This window comes from Prionailurus bengalensis, chromosome B4 (assembly GCF_016509475.1).
Source record: "Prionailurus bengalensis isolate Pbe53 chromosome B4, Fcat_Pben_1.1_paternal_pri, whole genome shotgun sequence".
NCBI classification, from domain to species: Eukaryota; Metazoa; Chordata; class Mammalia; order Carnivora; family Felidae; genus Prionailurus; species Prionailurus bengalensis.
Window position 1 is genome coordinate 138,489,382 of NC_057358.1, and position 25,642 is coordinate 138,515,023.

The following is a 25,642-nucleotide window of genomic DNA, read 5'->3' on the forward strand; positions in this document are numbered from 1 at the left end:
CCTCCGCCCTGCAGAAGTGCATAATCAGTTACCGCAGAAACAGGACGGTCTCCTGCTTCAAATCCCCAGCACTCTCTCTTATGAATAAACCCTTAGTGGTCTCCTGTTTCTCTCTTATTTTTATGCAGAGCATTCTAGCAGAAAAGTCCGTGTTTCCCCCCTGAAACAGGTTGCCCCTGTTCCCTTCGCGCCCTTGTCTCTGTAAATTGCATTCTCCAAGTTTCTTTAGGGAAGCATTTGCTCTGCACCGACGCGGCCCTCCGCTGGCTGTTACGAGGGTGAGCCAAACGTTTGAATTGCATCCAGCTGCTTCCCATCTGCGTTAGGTGGATTTCGGCGGGGTTCTCTGCACCCTCTTCTTACTTGGGAATAGACAGAATAATTCTGTGTTCCGCCTTCTGTGTTATGGTGAATGGGACTTGAAGCTCTGTCGTTCTGAGAACCTCTAGTTCCAAGCAAGAAAGCCTCGCAAGGTCTTCCAGCTGGCACGGTGACCAAACCCAAGGCGTGGAAGTTGCCAGAGAGGCTCGGAGCCTGTGGGAGTTCCCGGCGTCGGGAGGGGGGCCTCGGGTACCTCACTTAGGGGGTCTTACCGAATGCTGCTTCTCCACAGAGACCTCCTGAGAGTAGGTTATTCAGGGCAAGTAGGTGTTCACTCAGTTTCCGCTCCTGTTGGAAAACAGGAAGAGAGAGGGATGTGTGATGTCACTGAAGACAAAAGAGAACCGTGGAAGGGCTTCGGATTGAGAAGTCGTGACGACAACGTTCAATACCTGACCCCGGACTGGATCCCGTACGGGGCGGGGGGGGGGGGGGGGATGCTTTCCCGTGCGTTCTCAGATCAGCTGGCGAAACTTGACCACGAATCGTAGACTAAAGTACTGTATCTCTGTCAATTTAGTGACATTGATAAGTGCACGGCGGTGCAAGAGAATATCCTTATTCTTTGCAAGCACAGACTTTGTTCAGTGTGGAGGGGGAGGGGCTGCGCGTCAGACACGTGCACACGCACTTGCACGCGCGCGTGCACACACACGTTCTGTGGCTCCCTGCCTATAAAGACAAAGCAAAGGAGAGAGACGATGGGCAGAACGGTAATTATAAGGGGATGCCGGTAAAGGGAGTGCGGTGTTCTTTGTGCTGCTTTTTTTGCGTAGGTGCATCTTTCCTGCAAGTGAAATTGCTTCCAAATAAAAAGTTAAAGAGCCAAGGGATCAAGACAAAAGATGGCAGCTACATTAGGTATCCCGGCTACATGCACTGCCCCGTTTGGGCTGTGAAAGCCACAGATGGGAACACATGAACGCAAGGTCTTAAAATAATCACTCCTAATTAAAGTTTAAAAAAAAAAAGTGTGGTTTTTTGGTTTTTTTGGTTTTTTTTTTGAGATGATGAGAGATCCACGTATAGTTGTAAGAAATAACACAGAGAGATCCCCAGGACTCTTGACCCGGTTTCCTCTTGCAAAACAATAGCGCACCATCACAATCAGGTTATCAGTCGGGGCATCGGCACTGATGTCGACAAGACCCAGAACGTTTTTCGTCACCCGGTGATCCTTCACACGGATACGGCCACATCGATCCCTCCTGCCCACCTCTTCCTTGTCTCTGGCAACCTGCTCTCCACTTGTATTACTCCGTCGTTTCAAGAGCGTTATACCATGAATCCTGTAGTAGTAACCTTTTGGGATTGGCTTTTTTTTTTCACTCGGCACGATTCTCCTGAGATTCATCCACGTCGTTGGGTGCCCCCCCCCCTCTTTATTGCTCTGGAGCGTTCCACGGCACAGGTGGGCCACTGCTTGTGGGACCATTCGCCCGCGGAAGGACATCTGGGTAGTTCGCAGTTACGAGTTATTATGCGTAAAGCTGCTGTGGACGTTGGTGTCCAGGTCTTCTGGTTTTGTTTGGGATCGCTCTGTTGAGAGGCAGTTTGCGCACCAGACAGCATACGTGGTTTAAGTGCACAAAACAACTCCATGGGTTTTTATTATTATTATTTTTATTATTATTATTATAGTTACAGGGTTGTACAGCCGTCACCACAATCTAATTTTAGAACATTTTCATCACCCCTGAGAGACACCACATCCCCATTCGCTGTTTCCTCCGCCCACGCCGCGTCCAGCCCTGGGCAACTCTGGATCCACGTTCTGTCTCTGTACTGCGTCTACTGGAATGGCATCCTCCACGCGGTCCTTCGCGACTGGCTTTTTTCAGGTAGCGTGATGCTTCCGGGGGCCATTCGTGCAATAGCATGCATCAGCCTTCCTTTCTTTTTATTTGCCAGAAAATATTGTAGAGATACACCCTACACTGTGCTCAGTACATTTTATTGGTCCAGCACTCAGTGGGTGGACGTGCGGACAGACTTCGCTTTTGGGCTCTGACGGATGATGCTGTTAGGAACATTCGTGTACAAGTTTTTGTGAAGATGTGTTCACTTCCCTTCCCTGGAGGTAGAATTGCCGTGTCACGTGGTAGCCCTCCGTTTAACTTTCTCGAGGAACTGCCTGCCGGACCGTTTGCCACACGGCTACATCATTTTGCAGTCTCACTGGCAATGTGTGAGAGTTCAAGTTTCTCTGTACCTTCACCAAGGCTTGTTGTCGTGCGTCTTGTTGACCAAAGCCATCCTAGCAGGTGTGAAGAGCTCTCCGACTGTCATCTCGATTTGCGTTTCCCTACTGACTAATGACATCGGGCATCTTTTCGTGGGCCTACTGGCCATTTGTGCATCTCCTTTGGAGAAATGTCTATTTAAATCCCTTGCCCATCTTTAAGTGGGGATATTTGTCTTTTTATTGAGTCGTAAGAGTTCTTTATATGCTCGGGATACAAGTGTCGTACCAGATGCATGATTTACAAATATTTTCTCCCATTTGGTGAGCTGCCTTCACGCTCCTGATGGTGTGTTGATAGCACAAAAATGTCTGGTTTTGATATCAAACTTATTTGTTTTTCCTCGTCACTTGTACCTTTAGTGTGTGTGTAAGTTCTTCGGTGAACGTAAATTTTCATTTCACTGGGGTAAGTGCCCAGGAGGGCAATTCCTGGGTCATATGGTAGTTGTGTGTTTGGTTTTATAAGAGATTGGCCAACTCTTTTCCAAAGTGGCTCTACTGCTACACGTTCCCACCAGCAACGTCTTTACCAGCATTTGGTGTGGGTGCTATTTTTTATTGTAGCCATTCTGATGGGTGTTCGGTGATATCTCACTGTGGTTTTCGTCGGCAAATCCCTAGTGGCTAATGACGTGAAGCATCTTTTCACGTGCACGGTTCGTCATCTGTATATCCTCTCTGGTAGAATGTCTCTTCCTGTCTTTACCCGTGTCCTAATTGGGTTTTTGGTTTTTTATTGTTCAGTTTTGAAATTTCTTTATGTACTCAAGATACTTGTCCTTCGTCAGTTACGTGATTTGCAGATGTTTCCACCTAGAATGAACTTGTCTTCTAGTCTCTTCGTACAGGCTTTTACAGACCAAACATTTTCCATTTTGATGAGGACCATTTTATCAGTTTCTCTATTTGGTGATGCTTCCGGTATCCAGGCTAAGAACTTTTTAGTTAGCTGTAGATCCTGAAAATTTTTCTGCTATGTTTTTTCTAAAAGTTTTATGATTTTTTTTTTAATTTTTTTTCAACATTTATTATTTATTTTTGGGACAGAGAGAGACAGAGCATGAACGGGGGAGGGGCAGAGAGAGAGGGAGACACAGAATCGGAAACAGGCTCCAGGCTCTGAGCCATCAGCCCAGAGCCCGACGCGGGGCTCGAACTCGCGGACCGCAAGATCGTGACCTGGCTGAAGTCGGACGCTTAACCGACTGCGCCACCCAGGCGCCCCTAAAAGTTTTATGATTTTATATGCTACATTTATGTCCATGTACCACTTCGAGTTAATTCTTATACACGATGTGAGAGTTAGATTGAAGTTCTTTTTTTTTTTTTTAATGGACGTCCATTTGCTCCAGCACGTTTGCTGAAAGACTGTCATTCCTCTACTGAATTGCTTTTTTATTTTTGTCAAAAATCAATTGGGTGTATTTGTGTGGGTCTATTTCGGGGTCTTCTAATCTGTTCCTTTGGTCTGTGTGTCTATCCCTTCGCCAATAACACGCTGTCTTGATTACTGACCAGGTCTTAATATTAAGTAGAGTCCTTCCTTATACCTTATACTTCTTTTTCATAATTATCTTAGCCCTCCTAGGGCATATGCTTTTCCATATGAATTTAAGAGTAAACTCGTCTATGCCTACAAAATATCTTGCTGGGACTTTAATAGAATTTTACTAAACTCATATTTGGGGAGAATTAACATCTTTATTGTGTTGAGTCTCCCATCCCATGAATATGGTGTGTTTCTTCTTTACTTAGGTCTCCTTGATGTTTTTCAGCAGCATCTTGTAATATTCAGTATACACATCCTGTATATGTTTTGCTAAGCTTATCCCTACGTGTTGTATTTTCTTTGGAGTGGCATTGTTTTTAATTTTCCTTTCTGCATATTTATTGTTACTAGATAGAAATATAATTTATCTTTATGTGTTGATCTTATAACCTTGAAGCGCTCACATTATAGTTCTAAGAGGTCTTTTGTAGATTCCTGGGGGATTTTCTACCTAGACAGTTGTGTCATCAGCAGATAAGAACTGTTTTATTTCTTCCTTTTATTCCACATGCCTTTTATTTCCTTTTCTTGCCTTATTACAGTGGCTAGGACCTCCAGCGCTATGTTGACCAAGTGTAGTAAGAGTGGACATCCTTGCCTTGTTCCTGGTCTTAGAGGAAAAGCATTCAGCTTCCATCATTAAGTAAGATATTAGTTTTTTGTAGATATTCGTTATCATATTGAAATAGGTCTTCTCTATTACGAACTTGCTAAGAATTTTTTTATGAATGGGTGTTAGACTTCATAAAATATGTTTTCTGTGTTAGTTAACATGATCATATGATTTTTCTTTCGTCTGTTGGTATGGTGGATTACAATGATTGGTTTTCAAATGTTAAACCAGCCTTGAATACCTGGAATAAATCTCACTTGGTCATCGCGTATATTTCTTTTTATGGATTTTTGGATTTGATTTACTGACATTTGTTAAATATTTTTGAAGTGTATTTATTTATTTTGATAGAAAGAGAGCGAGAGCATGTGGGAGGGGCAGAAAGAGAGAGGGAGAGAGAATCCCAAGCAGGCTCCCTGCTGATAGTTCGAAGCAGGGCTTGAACTCACGAACCGTGAGATCCTGATCTGAGCCCAAATCAGGAGCCAGCCGCTTAACCGACTGAGCCACCCAGGCACCCCTGATTTGCTAATACTGTATTTTATTGAGAATTTTTATGTCTACGATCACAATATTGGTCTGTGGTTTTTTTGTCTGTTGCTGTTGTTGTAGTGGCTTTGCTGGTTTTGGTATCAGAGCAATACTAGCTTCATGAAAATGAATTTTTCTCCTCTTTTTTTTTTTTTTGGAAGAGATTATAGGAAAGTGGCATTGTGTTAATTCTTCTTTAAATGTTTGACAAAATTTTCTAGTAAAACCAGCTGGGTCTGGTAATTTCTTTTTCAGGAGGTTTTTTTTATCACAAATTCAATTTTTAAAAAAAGTTTATTTACTTAGAGAATGAGCTGGGTAGGGGCAGAGAGGGAGAGGGAGAGAGAGAATCTCAAGCAGGCTTCACGGTCTGCACTGAACCCGACATGGGGCTCGATTTCACAGCCATGAGACTGTCACCTGAGCCGAAATCACAATGCTTAACCCACCGAGCCACTCCGGTGTGCCAGAATTTTTAAATGGTTAGAGAGCTATTGAGATTGTCCATTTCATTTTAGTTAAGCTTTGGTAGATTGTGGTTTGCAAGGAATTGATCCATATCTTGCAAGTTGTCGATTTTATGAGCCTAAAATTATTCGTAGTAGTTTCTTTTAAACCTTTTACTAGTTGTGGTCCGTAATGATATCCTGTTCCATTTCTGATATCAGTGATTTATACCTTGTCTTGTGATTTTTGTCAGTATTTCCAGGGGTTTATTAATTTTATTGACCTTTTCCCCCCAAAGAACCAGCCTTTTGTTTCATTGCTTTTCTCTGTGGTTTCCCTGATTTCAGTCTCATTGATTGCTACGCTTACTTTTATTATTTTCTTCCTTCTGCTTCCTCTGTGTTTATTTTGCTATTATTTTCCTCGTTTCCTGAGGTAGGGATTTAGATTATTGATTTTAGGCCTTTCATCTTCTCCATTGTAAGCACTTCATGCTATTTAATTAATGCTATTTTTTAATGTTTTATTTTATTTCTGAGAGAGAGGGAGGGAGAGAGCGTCTGCAAGCGGGGGAGGGGCAGAGAGAGAGGGGGACAGAGGATCCGAAGCAGGCTCTGCGCGGACAGCAGAGAGCCCAATGCAGGGCTCGAACCCACGAACCGTGAGATCATGACCTGAGCTGAAGTCGGACACTTAGTCGACTGAGCCACCCAGGCGCCCCAATGACTTCATGCTATTTAAGCATTTAACACCCTTTCAGCACCACTTTTACTTTATCTTACGTACTTCTACATTTTCCTTTTTCATTCATTTTTTGGTATTTTTAAATTTCCTTTGTGACCTCCTCCTGATCTACGGGTTATTTAGAAGCGTATTAATTAATTTTCAAATACTTAGGGATTCTCCTATTGTCTTTGTTACCAATTTCTGCTTTGATTCCATTGTGATTAGCATATACACACTGTCAACTTTTGATTCTTTTAAATGTGTTGAAGTTCATTTAACCGTCGAGGATATGATCTGTCTTGGTGAATGTTCCATGGGTGCTTAAAGAAAAAAAGTATATTCTGCTGTTGTTGGATGGAGTGTCCTATTTATGTCAGTTAGAGTCTGACTGGTCACTTACGTTATCCATATCTATAACCTTGCTGGCTTTCCAGTAATTCTGTTAGTTGCCAAGAGGGTATTTTAAGGCTTGATTGTTTGGTACACACATATTTATTATTGTTATGTCTTCCTAGTAGATGAATCCTTTTGTCGTTTTTTGATGGCCTTAGTACATTTTATTTTTTTATGTTACTTTATTTTTGAGAGAGAGCGACAGACAGAACACGAGCAGGGGAGGGGCAGAGAGAGAGGGAGACACAGAATCTGAAGCAGGCTCCAGGCTCCGAGCTGTCAGCACAGACCCTGATGCAGGGCTTGAACCCACAGACCATGAGATCATCACCTGAGCTGAAGTCGGACACTTAATGTCCTGAGCCACCCAGGCACCCCAACCTTAGTACATTTTAAAATAATCTGCTCAATAGTCTTAGTGTTCTGCCTTTCCTATTTATTTGACATTTGTTAATCTTAACGTTATGTCAGAAGTGACAATGTTGTATGTGAAAACTTGATAGTATTATGCTCTGTAAGATTCAAAGTGAATTTGGAACCATCTTAAGTATTCTTGATAAATATGGATTTTTTAGATAGATCTCAGTGTTGAGCCCAAGCAGGAATTTGAGTCTATGTGAGGAGAAGATGTTCCGGAATCTTGGGAATATACACAGGAGCTCTATCAGGATCTCCGGTTTATCCAGGAGATGTGTCAGAATCACAGGTACTTCCCCAAGAAGGTGTAGACAGAGTCTCAGCTATAGACCCAAGGAGGTAATCGGAGTTCTGGGAATATGGTCACGATTTTGTATCGGGATCTCTCAGGTTTATGATCAAGATATATCAGAATCTCAGGTATATACCCAAGGAGGCTTAGCAGGATTCTGAGGAGGGGGTGGATTTTGAAAGTATAGTCTAATCATTAATTTACTTAAAAAGTTAAAGCAAGGTGAAAGGAGCATGTGAGCTATTTCTATTTATCAGAAGGGGACGTGAATTTCAAAAAATGGAGACACACTGGCTGTGGCCTTGTAACTCACTTACTCTATGTGTGTCAAAAGGATTGGCTCTGCTGTCCGAGGTGGAACAGCAGGGACTGATCTACCCTCCTGCCCGAGGCAGCCAAAAATCCAGACAGATCATATGAAGCAAGTTTTCAAGGCATTGGAATCAGGCCCTGAATGGCACTGATGTTGTAAGACGCAAACAGCCAAGGTGAGGGGTGTGACTTGAGAGCTGACAGGCTATGATGGGGGAGGAGGAGTACTCCCTTAGTTGAGAAGGTGGAGCTGAGGGTCCAGAGAGACCGAGATGTCTAGAGTCCCCAGGGCAAAGTGCCAGAGGAGAAGGCCGCACAGAAAGAGATCTCTATAGATGTGCTGAGGTGCCGATTGGTGTGTGCAGGGAACAGAAGTACTGGGAAGGAGCCATCCGAGAGGCCAGGGAAGGAGCCATCCGAGAGGATGGGAGGGAACAGCTGGGGCCAGGAATAGTGCCTGATGCTCACATGGGGCCGGGAACAGGCCCGTTTCACCTGCCAGTCTGGAAAACCTCATACTTTGAACGGAATTGGATAGGGTACTCAGAAGGATCTCGCCTCAGTAGTGGGGAAAGGTTATACTAGAATGCATACTGCTGTGGTCCTGCCCAACAAACTTCACAAATAAGATACGAAAGAATCGGGCTTTTTCCAAGTAGCGTGACTGCATCTTAGAATGTAGCTCAAGAATATTTACCGGAATACAAAACTACCCAGCACTGAACTAAGTAAAGTCAAAATACCTGACATCTAATCAAAGATTACTAGACATGCAAAGTAGCAGGAAGGGAGGACCCATAATAAGGGGAAAAAGATCAACGATTCAAAACCTACCGAGAACTGACATAGATATTAGATTTACCAGACAAGCACATTAAAGTAGTTTTTATGACCGTATTTTAGGCACTCAAAAAGTTAAGTAGATACAACACAAGATATAAATTGAACTTCTACACTGAAAACTACAGTATGTGAGATTAAAAATACACCAGGTAGAGGAACCTTGGTGGCTCCATCCGTTAAGCATCCAAGTCTTGGTTTTGGCCCAGGCCATGGTCTCACGGTTCATGACTTCGAGCCCTGCGTTGGGCTCTGCGCTGGCAGTGCGGAGCCTGCTTGGGATTCTCTGTCTCCCTCTCTCTCTCTCTCTCTCTGCCCCTCCCTTGCTCACTCTGTTTCTCTCAAAATAAATCAATAAATTTTAAAAAATACACCAGGTAGATTTAATAGTAGAATCGATATTGCAAAAGAAAAGATTCATGAACTTGAAGGCATAGCAATGAAAAATAAAATGACCCACATAGAGGAAAAAAAGAGTTTTAAAAAATGAAAACCGCATCAGTAATAGGGGAACAACAACAGTGGCGAAACAGCTTACAATGTGTGTAACTGGAAAGGCGTGGGGAACAGAAAAAATATTAAAAAAAACAATGGGGTCAATTCATTGGAATGATTTAACAATCCTAAAAGTTTATGCACCTAATCGCAGAGCTTTAAAATACATGAAGCAAAAACTGACAGAGCTGGAAGGAGAAACAGGCAAGTGTGCAGTTTCAGTGCAGTTTTAGTCAGAGGCCCCTCGTAGAACAAATACAGAGAATATCAGCAAAGATACAGAATATTTGAACAACACCAACTTGACCTAATTGACCCTTATGTATAGAACATTCCACCCGACAACAGCAGAATAGACACTGTTTTCAAGTGCACATAGAAGGTTTACCAAGATACGTCATACTCTGGGTCATAAAACAAGTTTCAATAAGTTTAAGTCCTACACGGTAGACTCTCTGACTATAGTGGAATTAAGTTACAAATCAATAACATGAACATGACTGAAAAGCCAACAAATACTTGGAAACTAAATGGCACACTTCCCAATAACCCATGGGTTGATAAAGAAACTTTAAAAAGACATTAGAAAGTACTTTGGACTGAATGAAAATAAAAGCAACCTATGGGAATTTGTGGGATACGGCTGTGCACTTAAGTGGAAATTTATGGCAGCTAAACACCCATGTTAGAAAAGAAGAAAGGGCTCGAACAATGACTTGAAGAACCTGGACAAAGAAGAGCAAATTAAATCCAATGTGAGCAGGAATAAGGAAATAATAAAGATCGGAGTGGAAATCGACGAACAAAAAAAAACCAAAACACAATAGAGGAGATCAATGAAACACAAAGCTGGTTCTTTGAGAAGATCAATAAAATCGATGAACCTCTAGCCTGGCTGATCCAGGAAAGGAAGAAAAGACACAGATGACCAATATCTGGAACAAGAGAGGCAGCATCACTACAGAGTCTACAGGTATCAGAAGGATAACAAGAGACTATTATAAACGACTATATGCCAGTACATTTGACAACTCAGATGAAAAGGACAAATTACTTCCAAAAACTGAACTCAAGAAGAAATGGATCACCTGACAAGCCATACATCTATTAAATAGATACACCTTGTAGTTAAAAACCCTCCCCCCAAGAAACTCCAGGCTCAGGTGTCTTCACTGGTAGATTCTCCAAATATCTAAGGAATTAATAATACCAATTCTACACAAAAACCTTCCAGAAAATCAAAGAGGGGTGGGAGTACTTTGCAGTACTTTGCTCATTCTACGAGGCCTGCATTATCTGATACCAAAACTAGACCAAGGCATTGCAAGTAAAGAAACCTAAAGCCCAATATCCCTTATAAACACAGACGCAAAAATTCCAACAAAATTGTAGGACCTTAGATTCAATAACATATAAAAAGAATATTATTTGATAGCTAAGTAGTTGCAGCCCAGGAATGCAAGGCTGGCTTCACAGTAAAAAAATATATATGTAATTCACCATTTTAACAGAATGAAAAAGAAAAGCTAATCATTAATAATAAGACAACTGATTTTTTACAAAGGTGCAAAGGCAATTCTGTTGAGAAATCTTATGTTGACACAATCTTTCCAACAAATTGTGCCAGCACCACTGGCTATCCATGTGTCTCAAGTGAACTTTGGTCCATATCTCACGCCATATACAAAAATTAACTCAAAATAGATCATAGACCTAACCGTAATCTAAAACTCTAAAACTTCTAGAATAAATACAAGAGAAAATCTTTGTGACCTTAGGTTGGGCAAAGATTTTATAAATATGACACCAATAGCACAATCCATAAAAGATAAGTTGATAAATTGGACTTCGTCAGAATAAAACTTTTTGTTCCTCAAAAGACAGTTTTAGGAGAATGAAAACACTAAAAACAGACTGCGAAAAAAATCTTTATAGAGCATACACCTATAAAGGACTTGTATCCGGAATGCTGAAAAAGCGAACGACTCTGAAGATTCACCTATGAGAAAATGAACAACCCGGTTTTTGAAATGGGCAAGAGATTTGAACAGGCACTTCACCAAAGAAGGTGTATGGATAGCAGTGTGAAAATGCTCCACATCATTAGTCATCAGGGCAGTGCACACTGAAGCTACAATCCCCATGCTAATGTTCACAGCTCTCCTGGTGCCATTGAACCTACAGTCCCATGCTAACTTTCACAGCTTTCACGGTGGTGGTATGATAGCACAACGTACCCGTTAAAAGGGCTCAGATGAGAAAGACTGTCCATACCAAGTGTCGGCCATGGTGTGGAGGGACTGGGGCTCTCGTACACCGCTGGAGGGACTGTGAAATGACACACACACTTTAGAAAACAGGTTGGCGGTTTTTAAAAAGTTAAACACTTTTTAACCGTATGATCCAGCAATCCCATGACCAGGTATTTAGCCAATGAAAAGAAAGCGTATGTCCATCTGGAGACCGTATGTGAGTTTGACACGGCTGCTTTGTTTGCAGTGGCCAAGACTTGGAAATGGTTCAAATACCCATCAGTGGTAAAGGGATCATCAAACGGTGGCCAGCCATACATTGGAATGTTCCTTTGCAATAAAGAAAAATGAACCATCGGTATGCGTGACAATGTGAATGAATCTCGAAATAATAATGCCGAGTGCAGGAAGCCGGACAAAATGTGCGCATACTATATGATTCTATTTATATAAAGCTCTAGAAAATGCAAACATGTAATATACAGGGACAGAAAGCAGGTCGGTGGGGACGGGAGCGTGGAGGGCAAGAGGGAGAGATTACAGAAGGGCACCAGGAAACTTGGGGGGTGATGGATATGTTCATTACCTTGACTGTGATACTGGTTTCACAGGTGTATACCTATATCAAAACTTATTAAATTATATACTTTAGGTACGCACAGATTATTGTATGCCCGTTGTACTGCACCCACTTAAAATTTTTTTTTCACGTTTATTCATTTTTGAGAGATGGAGAGAGACAGGGCATGCGTGGGGGGGGGGGGGCCAGAGAGAGAGAGGGAGACACAGAATCCGAGGCGGGCTCCAAGCTGTCCGCGCAGAGCCCGACGCGGGGCTCGAACCCACGGACCGCGAGATCATGACCTGGGCTGAAGACAGATGCTGAACTGAGCCACCCAGGCAAATAAAGCCCCCTTAAAAGAAAAAAACACACGCACAACGGAACAGGCAACCAGCTCCTAGTCAGCACGGGCACTGAAGCTTTGATTCGGACGCTTCCTCTGAGCCTCGAGGGGTCCGTGTGAAGGTGCTCGCAGAAGTCACTCCATCTACTGGATGAGGGGACCGTTCTCACTAGCTATGCAGGCATTTAGCAGCATAAGAACTGGGGATGCCGGTAGGCCCTCCGTTTCATTTTGCCTTTAGTGGAAACCTCCAGTCTTTATTGTAAAAACGACTTAGGGGCGCCTGGGTGGCTCAGTCATTTAAGCATCTGACTCTTGATCTCAGCTCAGGCCTCCATCTCCGGGTCACGAGTTCAAGCCCCACGCTGGGCGCGAAGCCTGCTTCAAAAAAATAAATACAATTTAAAAAATAAAAACAAATCCGAACAACGCTGGGTTTTCGTGGGGTTTTTTTCCTCACCTCCCAACTTTACTAAGGACTCTGGCAAAGGACGCTATTCACACGGCGGAGCGTGTGCTCCGCACGGACGAACTGGGATTGACTACTCGCCGGTAATCAGAAACCGGATTATCAGATCCCTAAACTGCTCATAGTTGGGTTGAACGTTAGAGGGTGGTTCCATGGCCCTCGCGAGCAGAAACCCAAGGCTGCCCGTCTGGGCTCACACCCCGGCTCCGCTGGTTCTGTGACCCCCAGCGTGTCCTTGTCACCTGTCTGTACTGCAGGGTCCTTATCAGTAAAGTCAGGGTATTAATAGTGCCCACCTCATGGGGGTGTTTTACGATTGAAATGAGGCCACACGTTCCTCGGCGGGCGATGAGGATTCGAGAAGCGTTACTGTCATCCTCAGCAACGTCGGCATCTGATCGGTGGCGGTGTTGTGCCTGGAATCATGGCCAGCCGTGACCAGGTCCTGGAGGTGACGCACGGAGCTCTGTAAAACCGTGACGACATGATGCGTACAAGAAACGTTTGCTGCCCCACCACGAGTGAGCGGGCCAGGCAGAGGTAAACCCCAGGCCTCTGTGAAAACCCACGTTCCGCAAGAATTACCCCCAACGCGAGACAAGTACCGAGCAGCGCGGAGGGAGAGAGTCTAGAGTCCCAGAGACACAGTCACGGCACGAAGAGAATAAAAGGGAACTTTTCTGCCCGCCCACCCGGTGGATGGCTTACCCGAATATTTAGTAATCTTCCTTCCGCGTTCTACAGCCCCCCACTTCCTTCTGGGAGACCGAGGCCTCCCTCCTACAGCTCTTGATTAAGTCTGTGACGGTGGGCTTCTTTAATTCCCAAGGGAGCTTTCTGTTCCCTGAACATTCCTTTCTGTGGCACGTTCTTCTCTTTCGACGAGGGCGGTGGCTTCTCTTTCCGGGGCTGTGAGAAACGGTTCCCCTGGTTTTGTCATTTTCTTCCTCCTGTACGCTGTTTCCTCCACGTCGACTTTTCTGGATGGGCCGGTCGGCTGGCTGCCGTGTTTCCCGGCAGAGGCCTTCCTCGGAGCAAGCCTGGTGCTTGGGGGTTGTCTGTGTGACCAAGCGAGGAACCAAAAAGCCGGCCGGGGTCCCGGGCCGAGGGTGGGGACGCTCACGTCAGGCCGGGAGGGGGACGGGCCCCGCCGGGGCCTGCTGGTCTCTCCTGGTCTCCCCTGTCGGGCCGCTGCAGTGTGGGGAGGCCGTGCCCTGACACCCTGTGCCCCAGCCCTTCCCCCCACCGACTCTCCAGCCTCCAGGGCTGGAGACATATCCTTTTACACCGTTTGTTTTTTTGTTTTCTGTTTCAATCTTTCTGCCGTGGTTTCAGCCGGGATTGGGACAAGAGTACACTTAATGAGATTAAGCCTTGTATTTTTTTTAATGTTTATTTCTTTATTTTGAGGGGGGAGGGGGAGGAGAAGAGAGCAGGGGGGAGGGGGAGAGAGAGAGAGAGAGAGAGAGAGAGAGAGAGAGAGAGACTCCAAGCAGGCTCTGCACTGTCAGCGCGGAGCCCAACACAGGGCTCGATCCCGTGAACCGTGAGCTCATGACCCGAGCCGAAATCAGGAGCCGGACGCTCAACCGACCGAGCCACCCTGGTGCCCCCAGAATTTACTTTTAATACAAAGCTTGGGGCGCCTGGGCGGCCCGGTCAGTGGAGCGTCCGGCTCCTGATTTCAGCTCGGGTCATGATCCAAGGGTCATGGGATCGAGCCCCATGTGGGGCTCCACGCTGAGAGCGGAGCCTGCTTGAGATTCTCCCTCTCCCGCTGCCCCTCTCCCCCGCTCATATGCTCTCTCTCCCTCTAAAGAATTTTTTAAAAAGGATTCTTAAAAAAATAACCAATTCTGGAAGGCCTGACTCCTGTTTGCTTTTTGAACATGGCGGTCAGGTTTCTCCTCTGTGGCCCCTCAAACTCTCCTCCCACAGTCCTCCTGGGGTCGTGTATTTCGGGGGTGGTTAGTGGTCAACGTGTTTTATCTTCCGCCCCCTCTCCAATGGCTGAGAGCTCCTCAGAGTGTAAAGAGCAGTGTCCTCGTCAGCTGCCTCCCAACTGCCCGTTTCAGGCCACACACAGATGCCGAGAGGCACAACGGCCTCTCGGTGACGGAAGAAATACAGTTCTAACGTCGAATGTCAGTTCTCTAACTCGAACCGAGGAACGCAGAGAGGAAGCGTTTCCTTTTCCTCGTCTCCTTACGCAGAGGGAGGAAACCAGCGAAAGTATTATGTTAGCTATCCCACATTCAGGCTTTTTTCCCCCCTCCTTTTGTCTAACCTGCCATAGAGCAGAACACAGAATGAGAACGAGCAGGCATCCCTCCCTTGGTCAGGCAGAAAACCCTGAAGACGAACTTACTGATTTCGTTATGTTGCGTTAATGACGAAGCTGTAGATGTGGTTCTCACCCTGCAGAGAAGTGGACCCATGTTGATAAAGTCACTCTTCTGAGTGCGGAAGGGCTGCCGACGGACCACGGGCGAGGGGGGCGCTGGGCGCTCAGAGCGTTGCTGGAGAGGCTTTGCCCTCATCGAAAGCTTCTGGCATTTTCCATGCCGGGTAGTTCCCTTAGCCCAGAACCCTGCTCTGCTCTTCCGATGTTGCTTTTCCCTGGGCTTTGAAGAAATGGAGGCACGTCCAGAACTTGTCTGCGCCGGCCAAACTCAATACCATGGCCTTAGTCTGAAACCTGGAGGGAAGTCCAAGGGGAACGGTTGAAAACGAGACCCACCTTCTCATCACCTTCCTGAGATCACCGAACCGGCGTTAACCCCTGGGATGTTGAGGTTGCCTGAAGTAACCTTCGTTCTCCTTGCTCTAGACCTTGAGCAAATTTGGACTTCCAGTGAGGCGTCCCCTCGAAGTGGACTTTTTCTTCAGAACTGGTCTTGCGTGTCTGTCTGAGGTTGGCGGGACGGCCCCGAGCGCTCTGCTTCGGACTGGCGTCGGCTCAGTGCTCTCCAGGGTGTATTTTGGGCAGCGCACTTGAAGGCGGCCCGGTCTGGCCCCCGGGGACGCGATTGTTTGGGGAGGAGCCGCGTGCCCATCGTTTCGCGAACGCTCAGAACAACCGGCCTGGCAGACGTAATTGACGCCGACTAGAGGTACCGAAACCCAGGCTGCAAGAAATGTGGTCGTGTGGTCAGTCCTGAGGGCGGGACTCGCGTCCTCCCCGAGCTGCTGCTAAGGACGGGGGAGGTGAGCCCCGCTAGCCGCCTTGCGACTTCCCCGGGGAGGGGAGGCGGCTTGAGCGGCCCAGCCCGTGTGTCCCTCAGAGACCTCGTGCCCTTGCCATCTTTCTGCCTCCGCCAGGGACACCTGCTGTCCTTACGTCCTGGATTTCCTGGACATCACCTCATCCTCCGGTTACCTGTGCCAGAGAGTAGGTTAAGCCTTGCGTCTGCCCCGCGTCCCTGCTGCCGTGAGCCCCCAGCGTTACAGTTCTGCCTGTCCTTCCGGGCCTCCCTCCCAGGGCCACGGGCACATCTCCTGGGGACGGTCTCAACAGCCTCCTAAGCCCTCTGGATGCTTCTCCTTTAAAGCTTTTTTTTTTTTTGTAAGTTCCTTTACTTATTTTGAGAGAGAGAGAGAGAGAGAGAGAGAGAGCGAGCCAGTGGGGGAAAGGAGCAGACAGAGGGAGAAAGAACCTCAAGCAGGTTTCACACTCAGCACAGGGCTCGATCCCACGGACCTCGAGATCACGACCTGAGCTGAAGCCCAGTCGGATGCTTAACCCCCCGGGCGCCCCTCTTCCTCGCCTTTAAAACCAGGTCCCACCCACCTGCCAGGAAGTCCTAAGGCAAGTGTCGCCAGGCCCCCCTGCTGGCCAGCACCCTGCCCTGAGTCCTGTCGCCTCGAGGCACAGGACCACACCCCTTCCACCGTCACCACTGGCCTCCCCTGCTTCTGCCGCTCATCTCCTGCCACTTCCCGTCGTGCTGCGTCACAGATGGGCACAGGTTTTGCCCCATCAGGGGGGAGGGTTCGTGTCCCCATCCCTCGGATCTGAGCTCGCCTTGTGGCTTGCCCTGGGCCACGCGGCCCGTGGCCTCGAAGTCGCTGCCCTCGCCCTTGGGGTGCCACTGCGCTGAGAAAGGCCCGCCCAGCAGCCGGCACCGACCCCCTCCGGCCATCCGTCCGCGCGTGGTGCGCCACCAGATGGCCCGCTGGCCCGCAGAACTGTGAGCACCGGAAACGCTTGCGCTTCAAGCCACGACGTGGCAGGGTTGTTAGCCAGGCAGTAACGCAGAGCCGACAGGTCTCGAAGTGGGCGGTACCTCCCGTCTCAGCGGCGGCTTTTCAGTGATGCTTTAGGTCACCGTGCACACCCTGGAGACGCCCCTTACCCTCTCCCTGTCATGCTTTCTCGCCACCCTTCAGGACGCGGCTTGGGCGTCCCCGCCTTCAGGGAGCCTTTCTGGACCCTCCAGATTCCCCACATTACAGCCTCGACAATCCTGTTCGTATCTCCCCACCTGCTAGCCGGGCGAGGTACTTACTCTCTGGATTGCTGCGTTTCTCCTCTGGAAACGGTACCCATACTGCCTGCCCAGCCCCGGGTACTGGGAAAATTCAAACGACGCATGTGACTGTTACCGGGGCTCAACCCGTGTGTTACCGTCTCCTTCTCTACGGTGTTCCCGGCCCCGCACCCTCTGCCCTGGGGCCGCAGGTCCCTCCAGGGCTAAGATCGCCTCTTCCAGTGCCCTCTCCAGGGTTAAGCCAGTTTCTAGCTCAGGGGTGCCCATGTGTTTCCTGAAATTCATAAAACGTGGTCTTTCAACCCCAAGGTGACCATCGCTTTCACTCAGAAAATGAAGGCCCGGCCGTACAAAGTTTGCTGTCGCGTGTCTGATGTCATCCGGCCACGACCAGTCAGACCCTCCCCTGCTCCCGATGTCACCATTCCCTTTTGTCCCTGGCGCGGCCCTGGGTCCCCTGTTGCTTCTCTGCCGTCCGGTGGGTCAGCGTTCCGGCGTTACCCTCGTCGCCAGGCTTCTGTGTGCGTCGGGGCAAAGCTTTTGCCTGGTAAAACGTGAACCTCATCTCCGTTGACTGTTGGTTCTTGCGACAAGCTTTTCAGCTCAGATTTCACTGCAACAGGCACACGGTGTGTCCAAAGCGACAGCTGGCCTGTAACGATTGTAGTATCCCCACCGACAAAGGCAAGATGAGATGTGAAAATGAGAATGCCCGTTCCAGGAAAATGGGAAGGTTTGCTGGGTTTGAAGTGAAGAGAAATGCTGCCGTGTCGCGTGAACTTTGTGGAAACCTGGCAGGAGTTTTCTTGGAAGTGTTAGGGAACATTCTTCTTGCGCCTCGAAAGATAGACGTTAGGGGTTCACTGCCACTCTGCCACATTGGGCTCCTCACGCATTTTCATGGGCCAAATTCTTGCGATTACAAAATGCCGATGCCTGAGGCGTCGCCGGGGAAGATCTTAGATGTTCCCAGATAAAGCTGTGCACTGTGCAAACCAGTCATAATTATCCCGTTTTTGGTCGCATTCATTGAAACGGGCCAGCCCCTGCCTTCTTAACCACTGCTACACCCTGGTGCTCTCCTCCTCCGTTTCAGATGTATTTCCCGAGGCATTTTCTTTCCTGACTTTGGGAGCGCCCTCGCTGATCATTATGCAGACGGCAATGATTACTCAATTTCTCTGAACTTCTGGTGCCAGGTGAAGGTCCCAGAGGCTTTTTAGCTTTTCTTTGTTTATTTTGAAATGTGATTTGAAGTCCTAGCCCAACAAATTGAGCTACGAGGCTCTACATAGTAAATATCTAAAAGGTGTACAGAAAAGTATAAAGAATCTGACAAGGTAGTGAATTACAGTGGGTGGAAAATGGGAAAATTATCTGATGGCTCTCTTGTCTGCCGTGCAAATGGTACTCCTTTGACAAAAGTTCCACCCTTAACCTTTCTACCATTCTGAAGTCTTATCAGACCTAATTTAGCAAAAGGAAATGTAAATGGGTTCCTATAAGGTGACATCGGTAAGCACATGAAGTGATAATTCGAGGGGGGTTTTACAGTGTAACAAATTCAGGTGGATTACAGAAAGATAAGTCGTAGCAAAGTAAAAGTCCAATGTTTGTAACTATTTATTTGGACGCTTTTTGTGTCGAGTACAAGTTCCGAGTGGGGAAAATTCATCTGTTCTTTGTCTCGAGTATCTAATCCCCTCGCATATAAAAATGTTTTGAATTCTAACCATTTTATATTCATATTTCAACTCTGACAGCCAAACGAGGAAAATCAGGGATGAACAACTTTATCCCGTTTGGGGGACTTTTGTAAGTGATTTACACACACATCAACTTTAATAACATTTTTTACTTTTTTTCTAACTTCATTCTTCATGTAGGTTTGCAGTGCAGGTGCGTTCATCTTTGTGCGCAAACGTTTAATAAATTAGCTTTCATATACGTAATCTAAGACTCTGAGTACAAAAAAGTGAGTCACAGTTAAATTAGTATATCCAGCCTTGTAAGTTTGGAAGTAAATTTTATGGTTGCAAAAATTAATGGTAGCAAAGAAGATCTAGGAAAATGCAAGTTTGTTTTTTCAGTGTTATTTCAGCCTCAACTAGAGGGACAGCAAAATCTTTTAAAGTACTTATTTTGGGGCGGCGGGGGGAAGGGCAGCTAGCCCTTGTACAAAAATAACTTTCTAAACTTGAACCATAAGATAATGAATGCTTAAAAATAAAAAGTAGACGTAAGCAAATAGCTTTTAATTGTCAGATGTATCAGATGGGGACGAACTGTGTTTTTTTGTATTTAAACGGAATGCCATCACGTTGTTACAGTTGCATTCCCGAAAATAAACATGTGGCTGATCTTGAAAGAATTAAAATTAAAAATTAAAAATGTGTTGACAGTTGGGGCAATATCGAGCTATTATTTAATACTTAATTTCGGAAAATATTTACGAAGGGCCTCGAAGGTCCAAGAAACTCCATTACTAACGTAGCGGCACAGAGAAAGGTCGTACACAGTCACAGCCCCAGGAGCCAACGAGGACCTGATCCCTCCTGGGTCTTTGATTTCCAGTCATTTGACGAAACGAAACTTCTTCACTGTCTCTTCGAAGCGCCTGATTTATGCCAGCACAGAATATCTCCCACATTCTCTGTCGCTTCTAAGGTGGAGAGTCAGACTGACCACCTGTCTGTTCATGTCTTTACCCCACATTCTGCGCCCGGGTCTCTCCTCCTGGGGAAGTTGCTGGCGGGCCGCAGCTCAGCTCCCTACATCCCTGTGTGAGGCACGCTCTTTCCTGCCGATCTGGGACTTTGTTTTTTACTGTGAGGCTGAGATTTCTTTTCCTTTTGTATGCTTTTTCTTTTTTTTTAAATGTTTATTTTTCAGACACACACACACACACACACACACACACACAGAGGGAGAACGAGAGAGAAGGAGAGTGCTTGTGAGCAGGGGAGAGGCAGAAAGAAAGAAAGACAGGATCCGAAGCAGTCTCTGTGCTGACAGCAGAGAACTGGGTACGGGGCTCGAACTCACGAACCGTGAGATCATAACCTGAGCCAAAGTCAGACCCTTAACTGACCGAGCCACCCCGGTGCCCCAAGTTTTTGTTTTTGTAAGTTTATTTATTTTGAGAGAGAGAAAGCATGAACAGGGGAGGGGCAGAGAGAGAGGGGGAAAGAAAATCCCAAGCAGGCTCTGCACTGTCAGCACAGAGCCCCACGCGGGGCTCGAACTCCCAAACGATGAGATCACGACGTGGGCCGAAACCAAGAGTCAGACGCTCAACCGCCTGAGCCACCCAGGTGCCCCTGTGCTTTGCTTTTAAGCCCCTGGGATGATGATACTTCACCGTGCAAATTTCTGGTCAGTGTCCCAACGCAGAATCACCCTGACTTCTGTTCTAGATTCCCTTGCGTCGTGTTGTCTTTGGACACACCGGCTCTGCCATTTTGCCATCTGGGTGACGGCCGGCCACACGTGCTGACGCAGAGCGGGCCGCGTCCTCACGGGCTGTCGCCCAGTTCCTGGTGGTGTCACTGCGCCTGCTGTGCCAGGCTTGGCTGAGCGTCAGAAATACAAACCCCGCACCTCCTGCTAGATCGTGCGAGAAGCGTGGATACAAAGTTAGCAAAATCCATTCTCTACCCTCAAGACGCACGTCAAACGTTCTCACGCCCCGTGGAATTAGGGTCCCATCAGAACCGAGCCGCGGGGCTGCCGGGACCCGGAGTTGCCTGGGCTGGACCCTCCTCGGCTTCAGAGTAAGAGCTCATCATGCCATTTGTGACTCATTTTAGCCTCGTCTTTAAAAAAACAAACAAACAACAACATGCCGTGTGAGAGCTGTTGATGTGCCGAATGCTTACAGGTTATCAGTTAATGTGACAGTCCCTCCAGTGTTTCAGCGGCCCTCGGCACAAAACACTCATCGCATCTGCTTCCCTTTCTGTCCCCCTCCCTCCCTCCCTCCCTTCTTTCCATTCTTACCATTTCTTTTAATGTTCTGTCCCTTTTGTATACTCTGCCCAAAGGAATACTCCGATTGGCAAATGCGCTCCTGAGACCGGAAAGTTGAATTTTAGCCGTTCACGTTGGCGTTTCCGACATACAAGGCGCAGCTCTAACATTTAAACGGGGCGGCAAAGAACCGATGCCTTTAGAGCCCCGCGGGCCCCGGGGACAGGGAAGGAGGGCCAGGACGGCCGGGCACATGCATCTTGGTGGGAGCCGGGCTTGGAGCCCCGCTGCCCTTTCCACGGCCTCCGCGGAAGCCTCTCTGCGCTAGGAAACCCAAGCCCCACTGGGGTTGTGCTGGCACTCTCTGATTTTTCTCCAGTCGTTTCTGCCTTGCCTCGTCGGCCACACTGGGAGCTGCGGAGAAAACGGATCGTTTGTTGCGCCCGCCTGCCCCTCCTAAGGCACTTAGGGCAGAGGATACGCTAACTGGCACCTGGTTTGCTCTCCGAGGAACTGGGCAGTGGCTGTGCTATGTGGGCTTTAGAGCCAGACTTCCCGTGATATTTCTGCTTCTTGAGCAGAAGCCACAGTGATGGGGGCCGGGGGCGGCGGGGAGGCCTTGGAGCCTGGAGCCGCCAGGCAGGTGGGCTGCGCTCTCTACCTGGGGACGCCTTCAAAGGAGCCGAGCCTCATCTGCTCGAGCCGGAAGCCAGAAAGGGCGGGTGGTGATTTGTGCAAACGCCAGTCCCCTGGCCAGAGTTCAGGACGGTATTGCCTCACTTGCTGGAGGGATTTTATCTCGTTAGCTCTTCATTAGCAGTGAGACGGACGTTTCCCTAAATAAACCTCAGGTATGCTTTAAAAGCAACTGAAAAGGAAAGTGATAAGGTCCCACAGTATTCAAACTCCCCGAGTGTAATGACAAGGAAACTAACACGATCTTACAGTTCGCGATCGATTCTTCCAGTTTCGACGCTCCTGCCAGGAAAGACAGAATACTTGCAGGGAAAGAAAAAAAAAAAAAAAGGCTGCTGTCCACCTGCATTGTCCCCTGTAGTACCGGGAATATGAAGGGCTCGAGGAGGGGGGTGGTCACAGCCCCACTGACAGCACAGCCTCTGCCCAGCCCATACTTATTAGGCTGGACTTCATGGTTAAACCTTCAAGTGAGGGACTGTAGTTTTTCATGGTGAAGAACATCGTAAGTAATGCTTACCCCACCGTCTTGCTTGCCATTTGAAGAAATCTTCCTCCAGATATAAATGCGGAACGAAATACGGTAGAAAAACCGCACAGACTCACAGCCCCATCCACACTCCTAGATTACAGAGAAGGAAGGTCCCTTCCTTTTAAAGCTCGTGAAAGGCTAACGATTCTCTCTGATTTTCCCCGTGTGTGACTGTCACCATCATGGTTGCTTGTCAGAACTCCAAGGGTGAGATGTGACTTTCACGGAAGTGTTTCACGGGAGCGAGTACCGTGGGTTGTGGGTTCGCTGGGGAACGGCATCCTCACCTCGGCGGAGAGCCCTGGCCGTTGCTGGCATGCACCTGCTTGGGTCCCCTCCGTGTCAGGAGCCGTGGGCTTCGCTGTGACCGCTTCAGCTGGGAAAGCAGTTCCAGAAGCCAAGCGTCGCCTGGTCCGTCTCATTGAGGACGCCTGACCGCCAGGCCCGGGGGTGGTCGTGGGGCGGGATCTCAGGGGGACGGAGGTGGGGAGGGCAGTTGGGGCAGGTGGACTCGGACGAAGGTGCAGAAATGAAGCGGTGCGGGGAAGGCGTGGACCAGGTGGCGGCCCGGTGCCGCGGGTCACAGTGGGGACAGGGAGACGGTGAAGAGGAGAGATCAGGAAGGAGACGCATCATGAGATCACAAGTGCTGTGTCGAGGAGGCGGACTTCAGTCCGGAGGTCACAGGAAGTGGCTTTGGGCGTTTGAGCAGGAGTGTGAAACCAACTGACATGGGACGTGGCACTGCTTTGACTCTGTGGCCGTGATCGTTTGCCAGGGAGGCCGAACGAGGCATCACAGACTGGGTGGCTTAAGGAGGCATTTCTTTCTCACCGTGCTGGAGCCTGGAAGTCCGAGAACAGGGTGTTGGCGGCTCTGGCTTCTCCGGAGGCCTCTCCCCCGGGCTTGTAGGCGGCTGCCTTCCCTCTGCGCACAGACGCCCCGGGTGTCTCATGTGTGTCCAAGTGTCCTCTTCTTAGAAGGACGCCAATCGGATTGGATTCGGGCCCCCTTTCAAGACCTCCGTTTGACATAAACACCTCTTTAAGACCCTGCCTCCAAATATAGCCATGTCCTGAGGTCCCGGGGGTTAGGATTCCAACATATGAATTCTGGTGGGGGTACAGTTCAGCTCATAACCAGACCCACCCACCTGGAGCGTGTTCTGTTGGTTTTTTGCCAGCTGAAACAGTCTGGCTTTGTCAGGGACGCGCCTGTTTGGGTTTTTTTAGTTGTACGATGTATCCGTAAGTGCACAATCACTTTTTAGGAAAACCTGCATGAATCAGCCCATGGGTACCAGGAGAACATGCTGACGGCGTGTCCCCCCCCACCCCAGTCGCCCTGCACCCCTCGGCTGAGCCACCTCGACCTGCTCGCTCCCGGAAGGCTTCCATCATGGAGCCTTTGCACTTGCCATTTGTTTGCTGGAACATTCTTCCCCGAGACCTCTGCACACCTCCCCCTCTCAGACCCTGTTATCCCCAAATCTGCAAGGCAGCGTCCCGTGTAAGGCAGCATCCGTTCCCCACCCGATGAGCCGTCGGACCAGGATCGGACAGTCCACCTGTGTATTTGTTTATTTGTTAACTGTCGGTGTCCCCACCAAACGCGGTGTTCAGGAAAGCGGGGACTCTGTCCGCTGCTGTTTCCGTCCAGCTCGGATATAGTAGATTGCGCTGAGCACAGCGTGTAGACTCAGTAGCAAGTGAGTGATTCTACCAGGATCGGCTCTGTGTCCTTACACATTTTGTGTTTAAAGATTTTCATTTCCTTAGCGTGCTTATCTAAAGGCATGCTGAGAAAAGGTGGTTAGCGACGTCCCTCCTTAGGTTATAAGTTCAGGTATGATGCTTTCGTCGGAGGAAAACCAGTGTTCTTCTATATCCATGGTTCACGAGCTACTTCTCTGTCTTCCCAGGTTGCGTTTCCAGAACCATCTAAGCAACATGGTAGACACAGAAAGCCCGATTTGCCCCCTGTCCCCCCTCGAGGCTGATGATCTGGAGAGCCCATTATCCGAAGAATTCCTGCAAGAAATGGGAAACATCCAAGAGATTTCTCAATCCATTGGGGAGGACAGTTCCGGAAGCTTCAGCTTTACAGAATACCAGTATTTAGGAAGTGGCCCGGGATCAGATGGATCTGTTATTACAGGTGAGTGTGCTGTATCCTTAAAAGCTTTATTTAGGGGCGCCTGGGTGGCGCGGTCAGTTAAGCGTCCGACTTCAGCCAGGTCACGATCTCGCGGTCCGTGAGTTCGAGCCCCACGTCAGGCTCTGGGCTGATGGCTCGGAGCCTGGAGCCTGTTTCCGATTCTGTGTCTCCCTCTCTCTCTGCCCCTCCCCCGTTCATGCTCTGTCTCTCTCTGTCCCAAAAATAAATAAAAAACATTGAAAAAAAAATTTTTTTTTTAAAAAAAGCTTTATTTAGAAATGTTTTGGTTTCGTGTTTTGGTTTTGGTTTTTTGTGTTTTTTCTTTTTTTTTTTTCTTTTTTCCTGCCGAGAAAATTGTTCTCTCTAGCTGGAAAAGAGGTCACATCTCTGTGCAGCAAACTCTTTAGACATGATAAAGCATAGCCCATTCCCCTGGGCCTGCTGTGCCGTGTGTCTCACAGTACACTTCTTTGAAAAGCCATACATGCATCAAATAATACTTGAAACTCAGCTAAGGCAGTCAGCCACATTTCTAAAAAAAAAATCTGACTTCTTATTTCTTTAAAGCAGAAGCTCCTATTCTAATAAAAATGATGGTTTTTTAAAATCTGGAGATGTATACGAGCCATCTCCCTAAATTCTACATTGCATTACGAACTACATCGAGTGCCAGCAAGGCAGAAACAAAGAAATGAAACACGGGGGCCACTCGGGTAACCTCTGGGATCACTGGGAAGGAACAGACGTAAAACGGTTCATCCTTCCAGACGGCACTTAAGCGAGCCCGGGGTAACGTGGCGTAAGCCGTGCCCTTGATTCGAAAAGGCTCCGTCTGGGGTACACCTGACTCCACACGCTTCCCGGCAGAAGTGGGTCTCCGGTCGGGACTGACCGGGCTGGACCGGGGTCGGCCCAGCTGGCGGTTGGCAAC

General features: G+C 47.9%; 1 protein-coding gene across 1 annotated transcript in view; it reads left to right on the top strand.

Moving 5' to 3' along the window:
- The window catches only part of PPARA (peroxisome proliferator activated receptor alpha), a 66,656-nt gene that overhangs the window by 17,388 nt on the left and 23,626 nt on the right, over positions 1-25,642 (top strand). The window contains exon 3 of the mRNA XM_043562919.1: positions 24,476-24,711. Within this exon, the coding sequence (XP_043418854.1) occupies positions 24,504-24,711 (208 nt within the window). The 5' untranslated portion in view covers positions 24,476-24,503. The remainder of the gene's footprint in view (positions 1-24,475; positions 24,712-25,642) is intronic.